General features: G+C 43.2%; 1 protein-coding gene across 2 annotated transcripts in view; it reads right to left on the bottom strand.

Moving 5' to 3' along the window:
• Nucleotides 1–20,017, bottom strand: part of ITGB6 (integrin subunit beta 6) — a 100,118-nt gene that overhangs the window by 39,812 nt on the left and 40,289 nt on the right. For both annotated transcript variants that reach the window (XM_040441623.1, XM_040441622.1), the window contains exons 3-8: nucleotides 16,407–16,486; nucleotides 8,855–9,059; nucleotides 7,595–7,841; nucleotides 6,985–7,150; nucleotides 5,729–5,890; nucleotides 5,266–5,361 (exon numbers count right to left, since the gene is read on the bottom strand). In XM_040441623.1, the coding sequence (XP_040297557.1) occupies nucleotides 5,266–5,361; nucleotides 5,729–5,890; nucleotides 6,985–7,150; nucleotides 7,595–7,841; nucleotides 8,855–9,059; nucleotides 16,407–16,486 (956 nt within the window). The remainder of the gene's footprint in view (nucleotides 1–5,265; nucleotides 5,362–5,728; nucleotides 5,891–6,984; nucleotides 7,151–7,594; nucleotides 7,842–8,854; nucleotides 9,060–16,406; nucleotides 16,487–20,017) is intronic.

The raw sequence follows: 20,017 nt of genomic DNA, 5'->3' as shown, positions 1-20,017 counted from the left end.
ACTTCCACTAGATTTATATTGTATTTGCACAAAAGTTAGGATTTGTACAGTGTTGAGGAGGAATTTTGGACCATTCGTCCCTGCAAATGTCCTTCAGTTTTATACCCAATTCAGGGATGCCTTGCATGCATAAACTCTCTTCAGGTCATGGTGCAAAATTTTCATAGGGTTAAAGTCAAGACTCTGACTTGACCATTCAAAAACACAGATCATATTCTTTTTCAACCATTATTGGTTTACTAGTCATCATCCAACATCTCCTCAGCTTGAGTTCACAGACTTCTGCACTTACCTTGGAATACATTCTTTTCTAAATGAACACAAGGTATCTAGACCCTAAAGAAGCAAATTAACTGTAACGGGGCGCCGAAGGCGCACTCTGTCTCCCATCAGCCGCAGACCTGCTGCCTAGCTTCAGGAGCGAGGATCTGTGTTCAGCCTCGTTCCCAGGGCGGCTTTTGCTAGCTGGGAGGCTCCCTGCTCCTAGGTCTGCCTTGAGCGCCGAGCTGATCACTCGGTGCTCGACTTGTTTGTCTGTCGGTCATGTGACGCTGGCCACGTCACATGACCCTCACGCCCCACTATAAATACAGGCAACCTGCTGGCTACAGGTTGCCTGTGATTTTGGTCCCTTAGGCTGTGTATTATTATTGTTATTTAGCTTACCTTTAGATTTGACCCTTGATCTGCTTCCTGACACCTCTTCTGCCTGCTCCTTGAACCTTTACGCTACCTCTCAGATTTTGACCTCGGATTGCTTTTGGATTTTGTCTTTGCCTCTTCTCTTGTACTGACGTGACCTCCTGGACTGACCCCGGCTAGTTGACCCGCCTCGCCCTTCCGTTTTTGGTGGTACCTTGCTTGTTCCACCTTTCTGTCCACTCTAGTGCTACCTCTCATTGGCTGTCCGCTTCCCTGCTGTCTCTATCTCTCTTCTTGCACTTACTCAGGTCAGGGACTGTCGCCCAGTTGCGCCCCGTCACCTAGGGCGGATGGTGCAAGTAGACAGGGACAGGGGACCGGGTGACAGCTCAGGGGGTGCACCTCCGCTCTATCTTTATACCCGCGACTCTACCCCGTGACATTAACCCTAAACCATGATTTCCCCTCCACCAAGTTTTATAGTTGGGATGAGGTTTTGGTGTTAGTGTGTTGTATTCTCCAAACATAGTATTGTGCATTTGTTCTAAAAAGTTCCGCATTTGTCTCCTCTGTCTACAGAACATTTCCTATAGGCATTGTGGAATATCCAAATTGTCTCCAGCAAACTTGAGACGGGCCTCAATGTTTTCTAATTTTTTTTATTTTTTTTTTACATTTGCAAATTCCTTTACAACTCTTGAGGAAAAAGAACACTGAATATCAACACCAAAACCTCACCCCAACCCAAAAGCTGATGAAAGGTAGGTTCACACTGAGATTTCTGGGGCAGATTTTGAGGCAGGTGTCCCTTACAGGGATTGTCCGAGTTATAAAAAAAAAATATAGCACTGTAAATCTGATAGGCAGCAATATATAACTAAGTTAAGCAAGTTTTAGGCAAAAAAATATATTTCCTAATTTCCCTGGTTCTCTTTTGGCCCTTTGTTTACCTGCATTAACAACAATCTCTGCCCCTCCCCCTGCTCTGCAAAGGGAGTGAATACAAGTGCTGCCCTGAGTGACATGTCTGCCTGTTGGGATACTCAGCAGCATGTTAAATGTGTAGGACTAGAAGTCCCAGCTGTACAATGACACCGCTGATACACACAGGAACTTCTCCCTGCCTGTTCTTGTGCAATGTTCTGAAGAACTCCTCTAGTCTGTCAGCTCCTGTGCCTAGCATTTGTCTCCTTACTGCCTGCAGCTACTCAGTAAAACCTCCAACCCTGAGTCTGTGCTGCTGATGGGGTTAAAGTTTTTCCTGAAGATTCTAGGGAGAGAGCAGATGGCAGTGCAGGGGGGCGTGGCCAGCACAGTGATGGCAGTGCAGGGGGGCGTGGCCAGCACAGTGATGGCAGTGCAGGGGGGCGTGGCCAGCACAGTGATGGCAGTGCAGGGGGCAGTGGCCAGCACAGTGATGGCAGTGCAGGGGGCAGTGGCCAGCACAGTGATGGCAGTGCAGGGGGCGTGGCAAGCACAGTGATGGCCGTGCAGGGGGCGTGGCCAGCACAGTGATGGCCGTGCAGGGGGCGTGACCAGCACAGTGATGGCCGTGCAGGGGGCGTGGCCAGCACATTGACGTCTCGTGTACAGACACATATCTGCTCTCTCAGGCTTGTGCACGAAACTTCATCAGAGCAGGGAGAGAGGCTGACATCACAGGTCATGTGACCCTCAGTGAAATCTGAGAAAGGAGCAACTACAGATTAAGTAAGTGCATGGTAAAGCCTTTTACATTTGATTAGTTAGAAACATACAAAGGAAAAAAAAATAACTCTGACAACCCCTTTAAGGCTTTTACAAGCCAGAAGTAGATCCAGCAGAGAGGAGAAGTAAAAGTCCTTCCGTTATATGCATGACTCCTTTCAAATTCACTTCTGGCTTTGGCTGAAAAACCTGAAGGGTTTTACAGGAGAATCAAGCGGATGAGATGTTTGATTCAACAAAACAATGACCTAAAGCACACAAATTAACTAAAGAATTGTTGAGAAGATTGAGAAGTTTTGGAGTGGCCAAGATACTGTGGTATTACCTGAAGAGGACTGTACACCAAAGGCATCCCAGAAGCATTGATGAACTAAACACATTTATAGGGAGGAATGGTCCAAAATTCCTCCTTGATGTTGTGGAAATATTATTTTCAGTTACAATTAACAGTTGGTGGAGGTGATTGCTGCTAAAGGGGAATCTAACAGGTTATTAAATGCTAGGGTTTATATTTTCTCCCTGATGTGTGTTTATTCGATGTGCTCCGTAAAAGACATGAGTGATACAACTTAGTTTGTGTTCGCTACTGGTATTTGAGTTCATTTATTTGCATGTCTTTGTGCAAATTGCCCTCAAGGGAATGTTCACACATGGTGAGTTTTGAACATACCCCTAGGCCTCATGCACATCTGTGTTACAATGTTGCTTTGTGCAAGTCGCAATAATGCACCCATAGTGGCGCAGTGGCCCTCACTGTGATTTAATGTGGAGAAATACAAAAGTTTTGTCACATGCCAAGAATATCTGACATAGGGTAGCCTATGTAGCAGCATGGAGTCCTTGTGATTTTGTGGAACGGTGGACAGCGTGTGCTGCTGTATAGCCCCTCTTGCACAGATCTTCATATGCATCAGACCCTTTTTACTTGAATATGAAGCCTAAAGCCTTTTTATAGTTTTTCCCTTTCCTTTGTGCTACAAAACACAAACCAGCATCACTGATTACAGAGGCACAGGAAATATTGCTCATTATATTCTCATTTCAGTTTAGACCCAGCTTCTCCCAGGGAAAAAAAACATCATTAATCAAAGGCTAATGCAATTCTACATATTAAATCACTGTGTAGGCTAGATGCACCAGAGCAGCACAAGAAGCACAGCAACTGTAACTATCCCCGCAGAATGTGCAGTTTACAAAATCTAGGTTGGTTACCGTGATAATAAAAGCTCATTCTGGAGTCTGGAACCTCTTAGATTTTTGTGCAAAAATCTTCTACAAACAATTAGATAGCAAAAAAGAAAAAAGGGGCTCTGCTGAAATTGTAGTTCCTTTTTAAAAGGACATCTGCCAGCAGATTTGTACTGGCTGACCTGTTAAATGTGCGCTTGGCAGCTGAAGACATCTGTGCTGGTCCCATGTTCCTATGTGCCTGCATTGCTGAGGGAAATGGTGCTTTAATATATGCAATGACACCTAGAGGCTCTGCTCTCTCTGCAACTTCCGCACCCTCTGCACTTTGACAGGGCCAGGTGTGATGGCGGTTTCACTGCCTGGCTCTGTCAATCAAAGTGCAGAAGACATGGAAATTGCAGAGAGCTGAGCCTCCTAGAGGCTCATTTGCATATAATAAAACCAAATTTTTCTCAGTAATGCAGGCACATATAAACATGGGACCAACACAGATGCCTTCAACTGCCAAGTGCACATGTAACAGGTCAGCCAGTGTCATAGGTGCAAATCTGCTGACAGATGCCCTTTAATATAACACTATTGGTTCTGCTCTCTTTATGATGGTATTTCAATAGCATAAGGCAGTGGCATGCATAATGTCAAGCGAGACATACAGTAAATGGGGCACCTTCTGGTAAAAAAACAAATACACCACAAAACACTCCCAAGTAGCCCCTAAAGAACCTAGGGCACTTTTTGCCCTTCCTGATACCCGTCCCATTCATGTAAGACATAAGGAGGTCATTACCCACTGATGCACCCTCTCCATACTTTGCGGAGGTTGTCCCCATTGGGAAATGGATAGAGGCATCTTCTCCATGGGCGGTGTCAGAACAATGTATCTTTTTCTAGTTCTCTGCCTTGACCCTGTATGGGGGTCAGTTGACTACAGACCACCAAGAAAACCAGATTTGTTGTGAAACATCCTATAGTCTGCGTTTGGTTCTGCAGGGAAACCACACAGAATTGGAATTCCTTGGGTGCTTCCACCGTGATGAGAGTAATATTGAGATGATGATGATTTCACATTTTGAGGTGTTTTTGGATAGTAGATAAATTGTTAGCCAGGTAGGACTATGCCAAATATATATATAAACTAGAGCTATGCACTATATAAAGGTAAAAAGGAAGATTCAAAATAGTGCCCATCCTATCCTTTTCAGTAAGGATAGTAGGGATGACTCGGTTTCTGGTTCCACCTTTTAGAAAGGTTCAAGCTGCCTATTGGGAAATTGAAATCAAACAGAGTTTGTCCCATCTGACTTCATAGGTCCCCATGGTGTTGGGTATGCGTTCCCCTATAATGATCAGGCGTCTACATAGAATATCCAATAAACAAAAATACAACAGCAGCACAGTTAGAAAAAAAGTTAATAGGGTGCAAATCCTCAGGGAAGGTAGGCGAGCATTCCACTGTACAATATTTTCAAAAAATTAGGCAGCACTCCAGATAAAAGGCAAAGGTGATGACCCAATTTATTCCCAGGCAACGTTTCTGCCCACTCAATGAGGCCTCATTAAGTGGGCTGAAACATTGCCTGGGACTAAATTGGGTCATCATCTTTCACTTTTATCTGGAGTGCTGCCTCATTTTTTGAAAATAGAATATCTAATACTTATTTTTGCCTGAAATATGAAGGGACTGTAGCATGTGAAATGTAAGGTCACCAAGTGTTTTGCTCTTACCTGGTAGAGCGGGACTTGTTTTTGAGTGACTGCGAAAATGAGAAGAATGTTATTCTCCACCAACTTCTCTATCAGCTGCCCAAGTGTCGGATATTCCTGGAAGAAACAATCGGCAAGATATATTCATTCACTGTCTATAAGGGTATGGAGGTCCTCCTACTCATTCAGATCCATATTTTTTTCCACTATAGAGTAGTGAATATTTTCAACTGTTTGCGAGCTGGAAGATGGAAAGAAGTTAGAAAGTGACAATCACTTTTCTGAACCAGAAATTTGTACATACTAGTTGTCTGTTCCCTCCCAATATTCTTCAAATAAAGGGAAATAAGGTTTAATTTTGTGCAACACGAACATTTTAATGACTTGATAAGCACCAATGGAAAACCACGTCACCACTGTAATGTAAAGAGTGGCCTTCTAATTGCTGTTCTAGCTTCCCAGGGTGAACAAAACACCACATTACCTGGACAGTCGACATGTAGTATTCATTACTGCTGTCTAGGTGGCATTGGCAATCGTTTGGAATGACAATACCGGCCAATTTGCTATCCATGCCATAGTGAGAATCTGCATCGGTCACAAATACCAACAAATGCATTGATCCGTTCCTCCATCCGATTCGGTCCTACAGTAGAAGGAAGGTATTTTGAAATATTGTCGCCTAAACATTGTTTAAAGTGTGATTCTGGTTAACTAAACTTTTATTAAACTTAAAAAAAAAAACAGTAGCCTAAAAACATTTTTCTAATATACTCAAAGTCCTGGATTTCTATGTGCTTCAGATTCACTATATTCACACAGTGATGACTTGTTCAGGGTACTTTAGGTCCATCGTAGAAATTGATTCTAAGGGCCCCTTTACATGGGTAGATAAACAGGGCAATGATCGTGAACAGGCCGTTTATTTCCCAGTTTGTTAACATGCATGAATAATGCCTTCTGTATGGGGAGGAATAACCAAACGTTTGACCCCCATACAGATTCATCGTTTGTCATCAGCACATCACTGTTCACATAGGGCGATGTGAAGTGGACATGCATTGTGCATAAATGACGGACCACCCAACTGACGAGCATTTTGTTGGGTGAATGGCGCCACATTTGTACAATGCAATTATTATGAATGAATGTTCATTTCAGAGAATTGTCTTGATAATATGCCCATGTAGATGACCCTTGAGGACCACCCTCCGTCATTACAGACCCATGTACATGTCGACTTTTAATTGCATCATAATCGGTGTTATTGTACACACGGGACACATCATCAGTAAGGGTTAATAGGTTTTTATGTAAAAAAATAATCCCTGGTGACAAGTGATGGGCTCCACGTCGGCTCTAAACGCGGTTGTCTTTTCCTTTAGTGACCATTATTTTGCTAATGAAGAGCCACCAGAGAATCTATCCATTACGATGCAATGTATGAGGAACAATGAGAACATTTAACTTGAGGATAAGCCAAAAGTTATAATTAGCAGATTGGTTCTAACTCTGCTTCTATATGGGCATCTCTTACAGCATGGATCGGTGGAGGTATAACTCCAGTGATCCTGATAATGGTCTACCCTAGTGAAGTGGAGGCTGAAAAAGCTCAATTCTTTTCATTGTGAGTTATGGGAAGTGCTGCCCTTTACCACACAGCAGAGTACCATACTCCTTTATCATTCAATGTCACTGCTGTTCATCAAGAAATCGGTATAATTACATAAAATGACTTACTTTGCATACTGCCGCCTGCATGATGGCATCAAACCCTCCTTCGGGTGTATCAATATTTGCCGATATTCTTTGCTTTTGCACAATGTTGTTAAAATTTGCTGCATTATGTGTCAGTGATAAAACGTGTTTATATCCAAAGGTGGGTAAGCAGTCCACGGATTCTCTACTGTGAAATGGAAACAGTCAGTTTAGTCACAATGACATGACAAAGGACGATAGGAAAGCGGAGACACGTGCTTTTGTTGTAGGGCTCTGTTCACATAGGCGCTTTGGCTTCTGTTTAAAACTGAGGGCAGTGATTAGCTGCAGCAGTAACGCGCCATACCCCTTCATGGTCACCATTATAGACTAAAAATAATGGATGAAAAATAAATAAATAAATAAAAGTAATAAAATATGGTTTCTGAAACGATTCTATCCATATGAAAAGTACATTTGGGCCTTAGTGTCTATTTACAGGGGGAAAAAATGTCATTTTGGCAGCTGACTCCGTGTTCGTTTTGTCATCGTTCGATAAGTCACAGATGAGTAAGACGTTATACGTCACTGCGATTAATCATGGTCAGCAGTTATAGGAATATTATGAGTAAGGGGTGAGTAAGGTTCTTACTGGCAGGGGTTCTCTATATCCTCTGGAACAGTTTTTATATATGGAGAAACTGGCTTCTCTACAAACGTCCCGAATCCCAGGCGGAAGTTACTCGTTAGGTTGGACATTTCCTTAGAAAGTGTAGACCCCAGTTGTTGTATGGTCCTCAGATCGTCACTCATGGAGGCAGAGAGGTCCATCAGGTAATAGAGGTCTACAGGGTAATCTTCACTTTGACGGACATCGACTTGAAATGTAATTGAATTCCCTGAAGGAATTAATAGACAGGTGGTTAGAATGGTGGCTTACACAGTATCTGTAGTGTTTTTTTGTTTTAGTGATAGTAATAATACAGGAAAACTCCTCTAATCTGCATAGTTGCCAATAGTCCATAATTTGCAGGGATTGTCCCTAATGTTCAGAGACAGTACTGGCAAATTTGGACCAAAAATAAATGGGTTTTATGTAAATCCTACTCAGAAGAGTATGTTCCTGGTTGGGTTTGGTTCATCACCAGGGCCTTTCCCACAGTCCAATTGAAAGTGAATGGGGGACAAATCGCTACTTAAGATCATTCATCCCCCATTCAATTTGTATGTTGGCAGCAGAACATCCCATGTTCACACAGGGTGATGTACTGCTGACAAATGCTGTGTTTTTTTTTTTTTTTTTGCATAAGTAAATTATTGGAAAAGAACAATTGTTTCCCCCCCCCCCCCCCCGATAATTGGACAGATCCTCAACCATGTTTGTAGAAAAAGATGGCTGCGTTCTTTCAAAAACAGCAGCGGACCTGTTCATGGGTTGTGTCTGGTATTGCAGAGCAGCTCCACTGAGGTGAAAGGACTGAGCTGTAATACCACACACAACCTGTGGACAGGTGTGGTGCTGGTTGTGGAGGAAAGGTAGCCATCTTTTTCTAGTCCTTGAGAAACCCTTTAGAGGCCCTTAACCAGTGCTTATGATGGAATTACACTGTATTTCTTTGTTGCACAAGTGGATACGTTGTCTGTGGTGTAATAAAGGGAGCAAAGGTGACAGTGGCATCCAACTTATGTGGCACCCAGAAGCCCCCCCTGTTATGTTAGAAGAAAAATTCTTGAAGAATAGGCTGAGGCTTAGCTGGATCACACCAAGTCAGGGTAATGGGCTACATGGGTACTGGCTGGGGGGCAGATGTCAACCAGCTATTCTACGTTGAGGGTATTCATTTACAGGGTAAGGGCAGCAAATCTTTGCCCTGGTGAGGGAAAGCCTGGAGAAGACTGACTAATAGCTTACCAGGCCGGAGTTTTAGAACGAGCTTCTGTGGAGTGATCTGTGTTGTGTGATCACTGTTTTTATGAGCTCCTTCTGTCAGTGGACTCATCCTTTGGGTTTCTACCTTCGATAAAGGAAATTCAATGTGGTTTGCGGGGCATCCTTTAGATAGCAGTACTTCAGGAGTGTCGCAGCGAGCTGGGACACCCAAAGGATCCGTAAAATTCTGTGAATGTACATAAACCAATAAATAAATGGATTGTATATAAATCTGTGAGATGCACTGCTTGTAACAGGTAGACGTGATGATGACTTGTATTAACACCCATGGTATTGTCTTTTTGAAGACTAAAGGTGCATTCAGACAGTGCAGCTGGGTATGGTTAAAACCACATTGGAGAAAATAACATGCAGTTTGGCGTGTTTTTCATTATTTTTTTTATTTTTTATTATAGCTGAAACGTGTTAGACTTAGTTGACTTCTGCAATGCAGGCTTCATTACATATTCTGTCAAAAATATCAGAAAATACAGTGCAACATGCAGTGCTATTTTTTATTTATTTAATTTTTGGCAAAATGATGGAAACATGCCAGACCCCATTACAGTCAATGGAATCCGTTGGGCACAGTTGGTATAACAAAAAACTAAGATAGGAATGCAGATGTGAAAATAACCTTAAATGGGCACTAACTTTTTAAACAATTCCTTCTCAAAGGTTACTTTAGGTGAACCTGAACAAATCTGTAAATCACTTTCATTAAAAATTCACGTTTTCGACCCTAAAAACACTTCTGAAATCTATGCTACTAGGTGTCTCCCTTCTAGAGATTTTGCTGTCCACTCACTCTTACTAGGTGAAGCCCGTCCTTAGCAGCATAGACAGACTGAAGGAAGTGGCTGTGTCTTGCTTCAATGGCTGGTTCCAGAGCTCAGTGTGCTTTTGAGCTCTGTGCAGAGGCCCCTTCCTCCTCCAAGGCTCAGAGCTTTAACACTGCTTAAAGAGGACCTTTCACTACTGTACAAACTAAAAACTAACTAGATCAGTGGGCAGAGCGGCGCCCAGGGGTCCCCCTGCACTTACTAGTATGTCTGGGCGTCGCTCCGTTCGCCCGGTATAGGCTCCGGTGTCTGCGCTCCCTCTGACTGATTTCTTGTATGAGGCGTGTCCCTTGCTGCAGCGCTGGCCAATCGCAGCGCACAGCTCATAGCCAGGCTATGATGCGGACCCATTCACTTCAATGGGGCCGCAAAAGATGCGGACAGCACTCTGTGTGCTGTCCGCATCTGTTACTCCGTTCCGTGGTCCGCAAAAAAATATATCCTGTCCTATTCTTGGACAAGAATAGGCAGCTATATTAAAGGCTGTCCGTGCCGTTCCGCAAATTGCGGAACGCTCACGGACACCATCCGTGTTTTGCGGATCCGCGATTTGCGGACTGCAAAACGCACAACGGTCGTGTGCATGTAGCCTAATGCTCAGCATCTCAGACTCCTGTTTGACAGCTATACTAAAAGCACATGCATATTTGAATGTGTTTTTTTTTATTTTATTTTTTTAATGCAGTTTTAACCACTGTCTGGATACACCCCAGGTTATGATAACTGGGGATAAACAGCGAGTCCCTGCTGACATCACTAAACCCAAATGATCTTATGACAGTAATTTAGATAAGAGAAGGGAATCTGTGATGGACACTTATAAAATATTACCTATGGTAAAAGAGTAAAACACGAAACAATTGTCGCAGCTAGAATATAGAGATAAGACCTTTATATTAAAACCTATTCCAAAATCAAAGCTCTAGGTGCAATATCTGGTGAACAGCACTGCTTTGAAGTCGGAGAACAGAGACCTTTCACTTTCTAGTTCTGTGTATGTGTAGGGGAGGAGGGAGCTGCATGGGAGAGCAGGAAGAAAGCGTTGTCGCCTCTCCCCTGTACAGTCTTCTAGTGACCTGGTACACCTTATCACCCTGCTTACCAATTAGAATGCATCTCTGTTACATTTAGGAGGTCTTTTTTTTTGGTCTACTTAAATGGCTTACCCAAGACTATAAAATGCTCCCCTATATGCCGGGCCCCTCACAATGAATATACTTACCTGGCTCCCCGTTCCCTGCACCGCTGCTAAACATCCAGTGTGGGGGGGGGGGGGGGGCAGCAGCCAATGATAGGCAGGGACAGGGACAAGCCTCCCTAGCATTGCGGGTGACGCTAGAAGATGAACAATTGCATGTTTGCCCCCTGGGCCATTTGTCACCTCTAGGTGTTGATCAGTGTCTGGATCGCAGAAATTTTTGGTCTCTAGTGTGAAATCATATGCCTGTAGACAATACAAATATTATTTAGAACCTCACCCCCCCCCCCCCAAAAAAAAAGCTACAATATATTGGATTCATACCCAAAACTCCAAATGAAAAACCTCCACTCAGTTTTTATAAGCTTTTATGTTCATATTCTATATAGCCATAGGGAATCCCAACCCTTGATAACTCATTTCCCAGCAGTACATAAGAGATGGTAAGATCCTGCATTGATGAGGTCTGGACATCTCGGGGGCACTCCTCAACTTCCGCCCAGACTATAATATTGATTCATTTTCCATTTATCTCTGAAGCAATCTCAACGTCTAATTCTGCTATATTAGATGAATGTTTTTTTTCTTTTTCGGAGGCAGGAAGTAAATCTTACAGTGAGTGCCCTTAAACGGCTCAATGAATTCCTCCCACTGTTTTGTCTGACTGCAGATCTTCACTGTAATATAAGCCAGAAAGATGCTGGAATTAGAGCTTCATGTCAGATGGCGTGCGGGAATACCTGAACTGCATGGAGATTGGACTATACAGCAAAATAAATCCATAAAATGTGGGTGTTATTCATATTAATAAGAGAATTTCATGTATAGTGTGAATTGACGCACTATGGGCCTAGGCGCTAAAAAGGACTCGCTCTTACACTATACAGAAAGTGTCACAATCTGGGTCTGATGGCCCACCAGAGGATCCTTCTTTGGGCCTGGGCTCTGACACTATAATGAATCCCATAGGAGGTGAAGACCCAATTTGTAGGTGACTTTGGAGCTAATCACTTGTCACTAGTGTCTATTTCTTATTGGATGTTTCCCAAATAACCTGTTGATATTTCTTTTGTGTAGAAGGATAAGAAAAATTACAAAGTGGATGAGCATGTGATCTATATAGTTCAGGGATCAGCAACCTTCGGCACTCCAGCTGTTGTGAAACTACAATTCCCAGCATGCTCTATTCATTTCTATGAGAGTTCTTAGAAGAGCAGAACAAGTATGCATGCTGGGAGTTGTAGTTTCACAACAGCTGGAGTGCCGGAGGGTGCCTACCCCTGATCTAGATAAACGACGAGTTCTGAACCCCAAAACTGGTTTGTTTGTTCTTGGGTCCATCAGAGGAAATTATTAATGGAGCCATATTGTCAATACTTTGATTCAAAGAAACAAACCCTAGGGCAACTGATTTGGCTCCTGGACCCTTGAGGACCATTGTGGTATTAGAGCCCAGGCCCACCTGAGCATGCTCTGGCGGGCCAGTCTAATGCTGGTTTAAAGCAACCCTGCTGTTCAAGAAGAAAAATCACATCCTCTGAGGTATGAAGAGAACACTTATTTTGTTACATCTTTTTAGTTACAGATTCAATAATTCTCAGGCCCCTCTTCTGTCATCCAAGATGGCTGCACCACTTTTCAGACTGCCTGAAGCACACTGTGGATTTGATAGTCCAAGACACTTCCTGCTGCCCTCTGATTGGCCAGCACTGCTCACCTGAACAGTGTCGGCCAATCCAAGAGCAGGGCTGGACAAGCAGGAAGTGTCGTGGACTACCAGATGTAAGGTGTGCATCAGGCGGTCTGAAAAGTGGTGCAGCCATGTTGGATCACAATAGAGGAGCCTGGGAATCCACGGATCTGCATCTGCAAAAGATAAAAAGGAAGTCACCAGGTTCATTCTCCAGGTAATGTAATTTTTTTTTCTTGAACAGGCGGGTCACTTTAATGAAGTGTATAGACATTATGAGAAAACCTGAAAATGAATGAGCTCTATAAAATGTACTCTGAAAAGGGGTGGTCTTCATGAGACAATCCTTTTAAAATAGAAACTGGTGCATCAATCGGGTGATCACTAGTGTTGGGCGCGAATATTCAAATCGCAAATTTTTATCGCGAATATCGCCACTTCGAGAATTCGTGAAGATTTAGAATATAGTGATATATATTAGTATTCACGAATATTCAAGATTTTTTTTTCATCTGAACCCATGATCCCTCCCTTCTTGCTTGTGGGCCAATGAGAAGGCTGCAATGTCTTTGTCTGAGCTTAGCAACATCCCTAGCAACCAATAGGAAAGTTGCCTACCCCTTACTATATAAGAACCTCCCCAGCAGCCATTTTCTGCAGTTCTGAGAGACACAGCAGTGTCATTGCTGTGCTCTGTGCTTTGCTGTGTAATTACATTAGATAGATAGTTAGTTAGCTCATATATATAATACAGATAGTCAGGGCTGTCTTTAACGTGGGGAAAAAGGGGCAGCTGCCCCGGGCCCAGTTGCTCTTGAGCCCCACTGGCCACTGGTGACGTGAGGGGTGGCGGCAGGCACAGGGAGATGAGCGCTTCCATTGTGGAAGCGCTCATCTCCATAGTCCTCTGTATCACTGTCCTGAGCACGGGATACAGATGGAAGTGCTGAGGCGGGGCAGGGGAGGGAGAGGCGTCTCCCTTCCCCATTCATAGGCCTGCAGCCTATCAGAGGCCGGTGCAGTGTTAATTTTTTTTATATGGTACTACTACTGGCACATGATTGGGGGGCATCTATGGGGCACCTGTTACTGGCACATGATTGGGGGGCATCTATGGGGGCACCTGTTGGCACATGATTGGGGGGCATTTATGGGGCGGGGATACTTGTTACTGGCACATGATTGGGTGGCATCTATGGGTGCACATCTTGGCACATTATTGGGGGGCATCTATGGGGGCACTTACTGGCACATTATTGGGTGGCACTATGGGGGCATCTACTGAGGACACAAAGGGGTATTTTATATGGGGGAAGGGGGGAGAGGAACACTATGGGGGCTTCTACTGAGGCCACAAAGAAGGGGTATTTTATATGGGGGGCTCTGTATAGGGGTATTTTATACTGGGGCACATTATGGTGGGTACTATGGGCTCATCTATGGGGGGGCACTAAGAAGGGGTATTTTATACTTGCAAATTATGGGGGACACTGAGGGCATCTACTGGGGCACTATATATGGGGCATTTTTATACTGGTACATTATGGGGGGCACTAGGAAGAAGGGGGGAGAGGGGCACTATGGGGCATTTACTGGGGGCACTATATAGGGGTATTTTATACTGGCACATTATGGGGGCACTATGGGGACATTAGCTCAACTGTGGGCATTAAAAGGGGGTATTTTTTGCACTGGCATATTATAAGGAGAATTATTACTACTGGGGTGCATTATGATGGGCTTTATTAGCACTGGGGGTCTGTGGGGAACATGATTACTAGCATGGGCACTATTGGAGCATTATTACTTCTGGGGCACAGTGGGGACATGTTGAGGGCACTGTAGGAGCACTATTACTACCATGTGTGCTCTAGGAGAGAATTATTCCTATTAGTGGGGCTTTTGGTAGCACTATTACTGTGGGGACACCTTGGCACAGTATCAGCTTACCACAATTATTTTTGGGGGACGTTATTTTTACACTATTGGTGTCAGGGGCACTATTTGCTGGGCGCGGTTATTTTAGGGCACTGTGTGCCAATAATTATTGAAGGGCACTATCTGTATGGTACTAGTATTATCAGGGGGTTTATCTGTTTCTGTAGTATAATTTTGGGGAGCACCGGGCACAGTATTGGGGGTGGTAGGATGATTTGTCCAGAAGATGGGAGGATGATGGAAAAGTAGTAAACTAAGATTTTTTTTTGTCAAACTGCAGAGACTGGAAATGGCTAAAAAATGGTGGTCTGGTCTGAAGATCTGAAAGGAGAAGATGATGAAAGAGGGAAGGAACATCTACATCAAAGAGACGTCACTGGATGTAAGAGGTATGTGGCGCTGTATGTCAGGGTAGATGGAGAGGTTAGTAGTACAGTACTATCTGCACATTGTAAAAAAAAAAAAAAGTAATCTGCAAAATACTATACATTTATGTCAGAAGTTGTGCTTTTTTTATTTTTAGAATAATGATACATCCATTTTATTTGATACTTTTGTGCTGATTCTTTTTCCCCCTCTATATTAAGGGACACTATAGTCACCAGAGCTACAACAGCTAAACGTAGTAGTTCTGGTGTCTATAGCATGTCTCTGCAAGCTTTTTAATGTAAACACTGCCTTTTCAGAAAAAAAAGGCATTATTTACATTACTGCCGAGGAACACCTCTAGTGGCTGCTCATCATTATTAAAGTTTACTACTCTACGAGGTGTGTGGATTTATTTTTAAATTTTTTGTGTGTGTTGTGGTTGCGTGATTGCATGCTAGGGTGTGGGAAGGCGGGATCCAGGGGGCCCAAGTAAATTCTTGCCCAGGGTCCAATCAATATTAAAAACGGCCCTGCAGATAGTTAGTGGGAGTCAGTCAGTCAGTCAGTCAGTCAGTCAGTGTAGGTTATATCCTGATAATAGTGCAGCTGATAGGTTCTAGTGCAGGGTGTTAGGCAGTGTGATAGGTTCTGCTGTCCATACATACATACTACAGATATAGTGCTGTGATGTCACAAGTTCACAACAATACTTAGTGCACCAATCAGTAATATGTAGTCAGACCTGCTAAAGTTGCACGTATTGTGCAAAAATATGCGCATCATTAATTGCCGATTTGAGCAATCGCGAATATATTGGAGCACAAAATGTAGCAAAAGTGACCCACGCAATACGCGCATATTACATTACCGATTTTCGCAATTAAGAAAATAATGACGAATATTTGCCCATATATTCGCAAAATATTGTGAATTCGAATATTGCCCCTGCCGCTCATAACTAGTGATCACATCGGTGCTCAACTTCTCTAAACCCTTGGATCAGCTTTAATCACCAGGGAAGACCACATCATGTCCAACTATGACGTCCATGTGACTTAAGGGGTAGTCCGGTTGTTAGAAGTTATCCCCTATCAGATCGGTGGGAGTATTACCGCTGGTACCCCACACCGATCACGAGAACGGGGGGCACGTACCCTCTGCAGCCCCCCTGAAAAGAACGGAGCGGACGGTCGCACATGGATGTTGGCACTCCATTCATTTCTATGGGAGTTCTGGCCCTTGGACAGGGGGGTTGTTTTTAGAAATATAACATGAAAAAAAAAAGTTCATGTTATCCGTACACAAAGCTTGCTAAAGGCTGCATCCAATGATGAAGGTTTATCCCGCTGCATCCAAGAGAAGTCTGCACAAATAAAAAATACCTAGGCGAGCCAAAAAGAAAGCTGACAGAAACAAAGAGACCGTGCCCAAAGCAATTCATGGCGACGTAATACGAAAGTACGATTCTTGTCACGCTGCAGCGGTTTACAGACTTACCTTTTGAGAACACCATGCACAGTGTGGTCCTAACTTCAGGCAGTCTTCACAAGTCATTGTACTTCCCAGAGAACAAGAGCCTGCATTCCGGCAGAGAATATAGGGACAAATATATGTGTTTGTGAAATGTAACAAGTCAGATGAATAAACCGAGGACATTTCACAGAAATACAGAGACACGAGCAGATTTATCAACAATGTTGCAAGAATGGATTTGGCATTTTAAAGGAACACACTTCATAGGCTGGGTTCACATCTACGTTCTGAACTCTGGCAGAGGAACAGACTGTTCACCGTATTCGGCATAGGCTACTTTCACACCAGCGTTTTTGCTGGATCCGTCTTGGATTAGCAAAAACACTCCCATTACTGATGATACAACCATCTGCCTCCGTTATGAACGGATCCGGTAATATTATCTGTCATGAACTCCATTGAAAGTCAATGGGGGACGGATCTGTTTTCTGTTGTGTCAGAGAAAACGGATCCGTCCCCATTGGCTTACATTGTGAGTCGTAATGGATCCGTCTTGCTCCGCATCCCAGGACGGAAAGAGAACCGCAGCATTTTTCTGTCCACGATGGGGACACAACCAAAAGGAACTGAATGCATTCTGGTGCACTCCGTTTTTGTTCAGTTCAGTTTTGTCCCCATTGACAATGGATGGGGACAAAACGGAAGCGTTTTCCTCCGGCTATTGAGATCCTATGACTGAATGTCTGGGGTCTTTATTTGTTTTTGAGGTCTGTTTTATTTAGGTAGTCTGGTCTGGGGTCTGTTCTTTATTGGGTTATTCTATTCCCTTTGATGTTCTGTATATATTTATGGCTCCATATTTGTCTTGAGAGTATCTTCTTGAGGTCCGTACTTATGAGGTTTGGTCTGAATTATGATTTTTTTTAAATTAAATTTTGGGGTGTCATGAAGGATAGCTGTACTACATGTGATGTGGCCATTAACCCATTCACGTCCGTAGACCACTGGTGATGTCCTCATTAGCCTCTTCCCTACCGATGACCCACTCACTAATCCTTTTGAACTAATTTTATAGCTTGGATGGGGTAATTTTCTTACCTGTCTAGAACACTACAATACCTTGTCCTGTCCCTGCAAATCAGAGCTCTGCTTTTCAACTTTCCTGGATAAATGAAAGCTGAAAACTGATTGATCTGGAAAGCATGGCAGTATTTTTTTATATCTCAATTCTGAATCGGTCGTGGTTATTCATTAGCCATGATTTCTATAGTCTACACGTAGCGCTCAGAGATGACAAATGTTTATTCAGTCCCTTGTCTCGGCTCTGAAGAGTTTTATTGATGCAATGAGAATTTCATATTTACTTCCCCTTTATGAAAAAAGCCAATGGGGTATTCCCATCACATACAATGGGGGCATATCGCTAGGATATGCCCCCCATTGTCTGATAGGTGCGGGTCCCACCTCTGGGACCCGCACCTACAAGGAGAATGGAGCGGGGAGCGCTGTGGCTGGAGGACCCCAGGTTTCCCTGGGTTCATCCAGCACAAAGCGCTGCGCCCATACAAGTGAATGGGAGCGCATCGCGCACGCGCGGCCCCTGCTCCCATTAATTTGTATGGGGCAGAAGGAAATAGGCTCGGCTATTTTTGGCGGCCCCATTGAAATGAATGGAGGGCGGCCGCGCATGCGCAGTGCGCCCTCCATTCATTTCCCCGCTCCGTTCTCGTTGTAGGTGCAGGTCCCAGGACCCGCACCTATCAGACAATGAGGGCATATCCTAGCGATATGCCCCCATTGCATATGATGGGAAAACCCCTTTAAGGCCACTTGGGACCACCCCACCAAAACACCCACTTTTCAGTAGGGCTTGCATAAACCAAGACCCTTTTGCTACCCAATTTTAAGAGATTGTCCTGGCAAATTTGGACCTGTTGGCAAATATGCAAGCTCCAGCAGATGCTATATGTCTGAAGCTTTTCTTGCCTAGAAGCATAAATATGCCCCCCAATGCTGCACTGTATGATGCCACACAGTGTCCTGTGCCATACACATTAGATGGAAGGAGGTGGATGTTTGAACAACCATTGAATGAACAATCATCCATTTGGAAATGAACATGGCCAGCCACATTTTAGCCCATACTGGCCTTTACAATTGTCCAAACGGACCATACGTGTTCAGTAACACTGAAAAAAGGACAAAGACCTTTCTGTAAATATTATTTCAAAGAATGATCTTTTGCCCACAAATAACCTGTCAATTTTTTGTCCAACTTGCAAAAGAAAATTCCAAACCTAGCCACCTCTTTTCATACGTCTGACTCGGCTAAAATGATCGCTCACTGTCCAAATTTTATCCAGCAACCAAATCATCCATTTTGACTAACTATAGCCTAATGAGTATGAGTACCTTTACCCCCATCATATGGTACTGCGTGTACTAAGATCCAAGCAGTGACTGAACACTTGACGTTCAAGAAGCTTCAGGTGTTCAGACTTGTTTGTGCACCCATGAGACATCCAGATGTGGGGAGTCTCTGAGGGACACTGAACAGGGGAACTATAATGTGTGGTATTAATCAAGCACAGAGACAGCCATGATATAGGCACTGTGGTTTGTATTATATGAATGGTGCCAGAATATTATTTTGGGCACTATATAGCAACTGTATGATACTCTTATTGAGGCACTGTATGGTGTTGTCAGTGAGTCACTGTATGGTGTCGCTGTTAATCCTTGTATGTACTGTTGTATTACTGTATGGTACTGTTGTATTACTGTATGGTACTGTTGTATTACTGTATGGTACTGTTGTATTACTGTATGGTACTGTTGAATTACTATATGGTACTGTTGCATTACTATATGGTACTGTTGTATTACTGTATGGTACTGTTGTATTACTATATGGTACTGTTGAATTACTATATGGTACTGTTGTATTACTATATGGTACTGTTGCATTACTATATGGTACTGTTGTATTACTGTATGGTACTGTTGTATTACTGTATGGTACTGTTGAATTACTGTATGGTACTGTTGAATTACTGTATGGTACTGTTGAATTACTATATGGTACTGTTGTATTACTATATGGTACTGTTGTATTACTATATGGTACTGTTGTATTACTATATGGTACTGTTGAATTACTATATGGTACTGTTGTATTACTGTATGGTACTGTTGAATTACTGTATGGTACTGTTGTATTACTGTATTGTACTGTTGAATTACTGTATGGTACTGTGTAATCACACTGGTGTTATTGAGACTATTTTCCTGTTGTTGAATCAGTGTTTTGCTGTTATTGAATTACTGTATGGTCCTGGTAATGAATCGGTGTATGGTGCTGGTAATGAATCGGTGTATGGTCCTGGTAATGATCCGGTGTATGGTGCTGTTGTGTACTCGCCCTGTGTGGTACTGTTCATTCAATCACTGTATGGTACTACTATACAACCATTTTAAGGCTCTACTATTTGGAAAGTGTATGGTGCTGGCACTTTGTACGTGCATTTCCATATGGCAGTACTGTTTGAGCACTCTCTAACTCTTTTGTGGTAAGAACTATATACAGTACAGAACTATTTATAAATCTGTATAGAACTATTATTTGGATATTGAGT

This window comes from Bufo bufo, chromosome 7 (genome assembly GCF_905171765.1).
Source record: "Bufo bufo chromosome 7, aBufBuf1.1, whole genome shotgun sequence".
NCBI lineage: Eukaryota > Metazoa > Chordata > Amphibia > Anura > Bufonidae > Bufo > Bufo bufo.
Note: the sequence above shows the minus strand (reverse complement) of the source record. Positions and strands in the feature narration are given on the sequence as shown.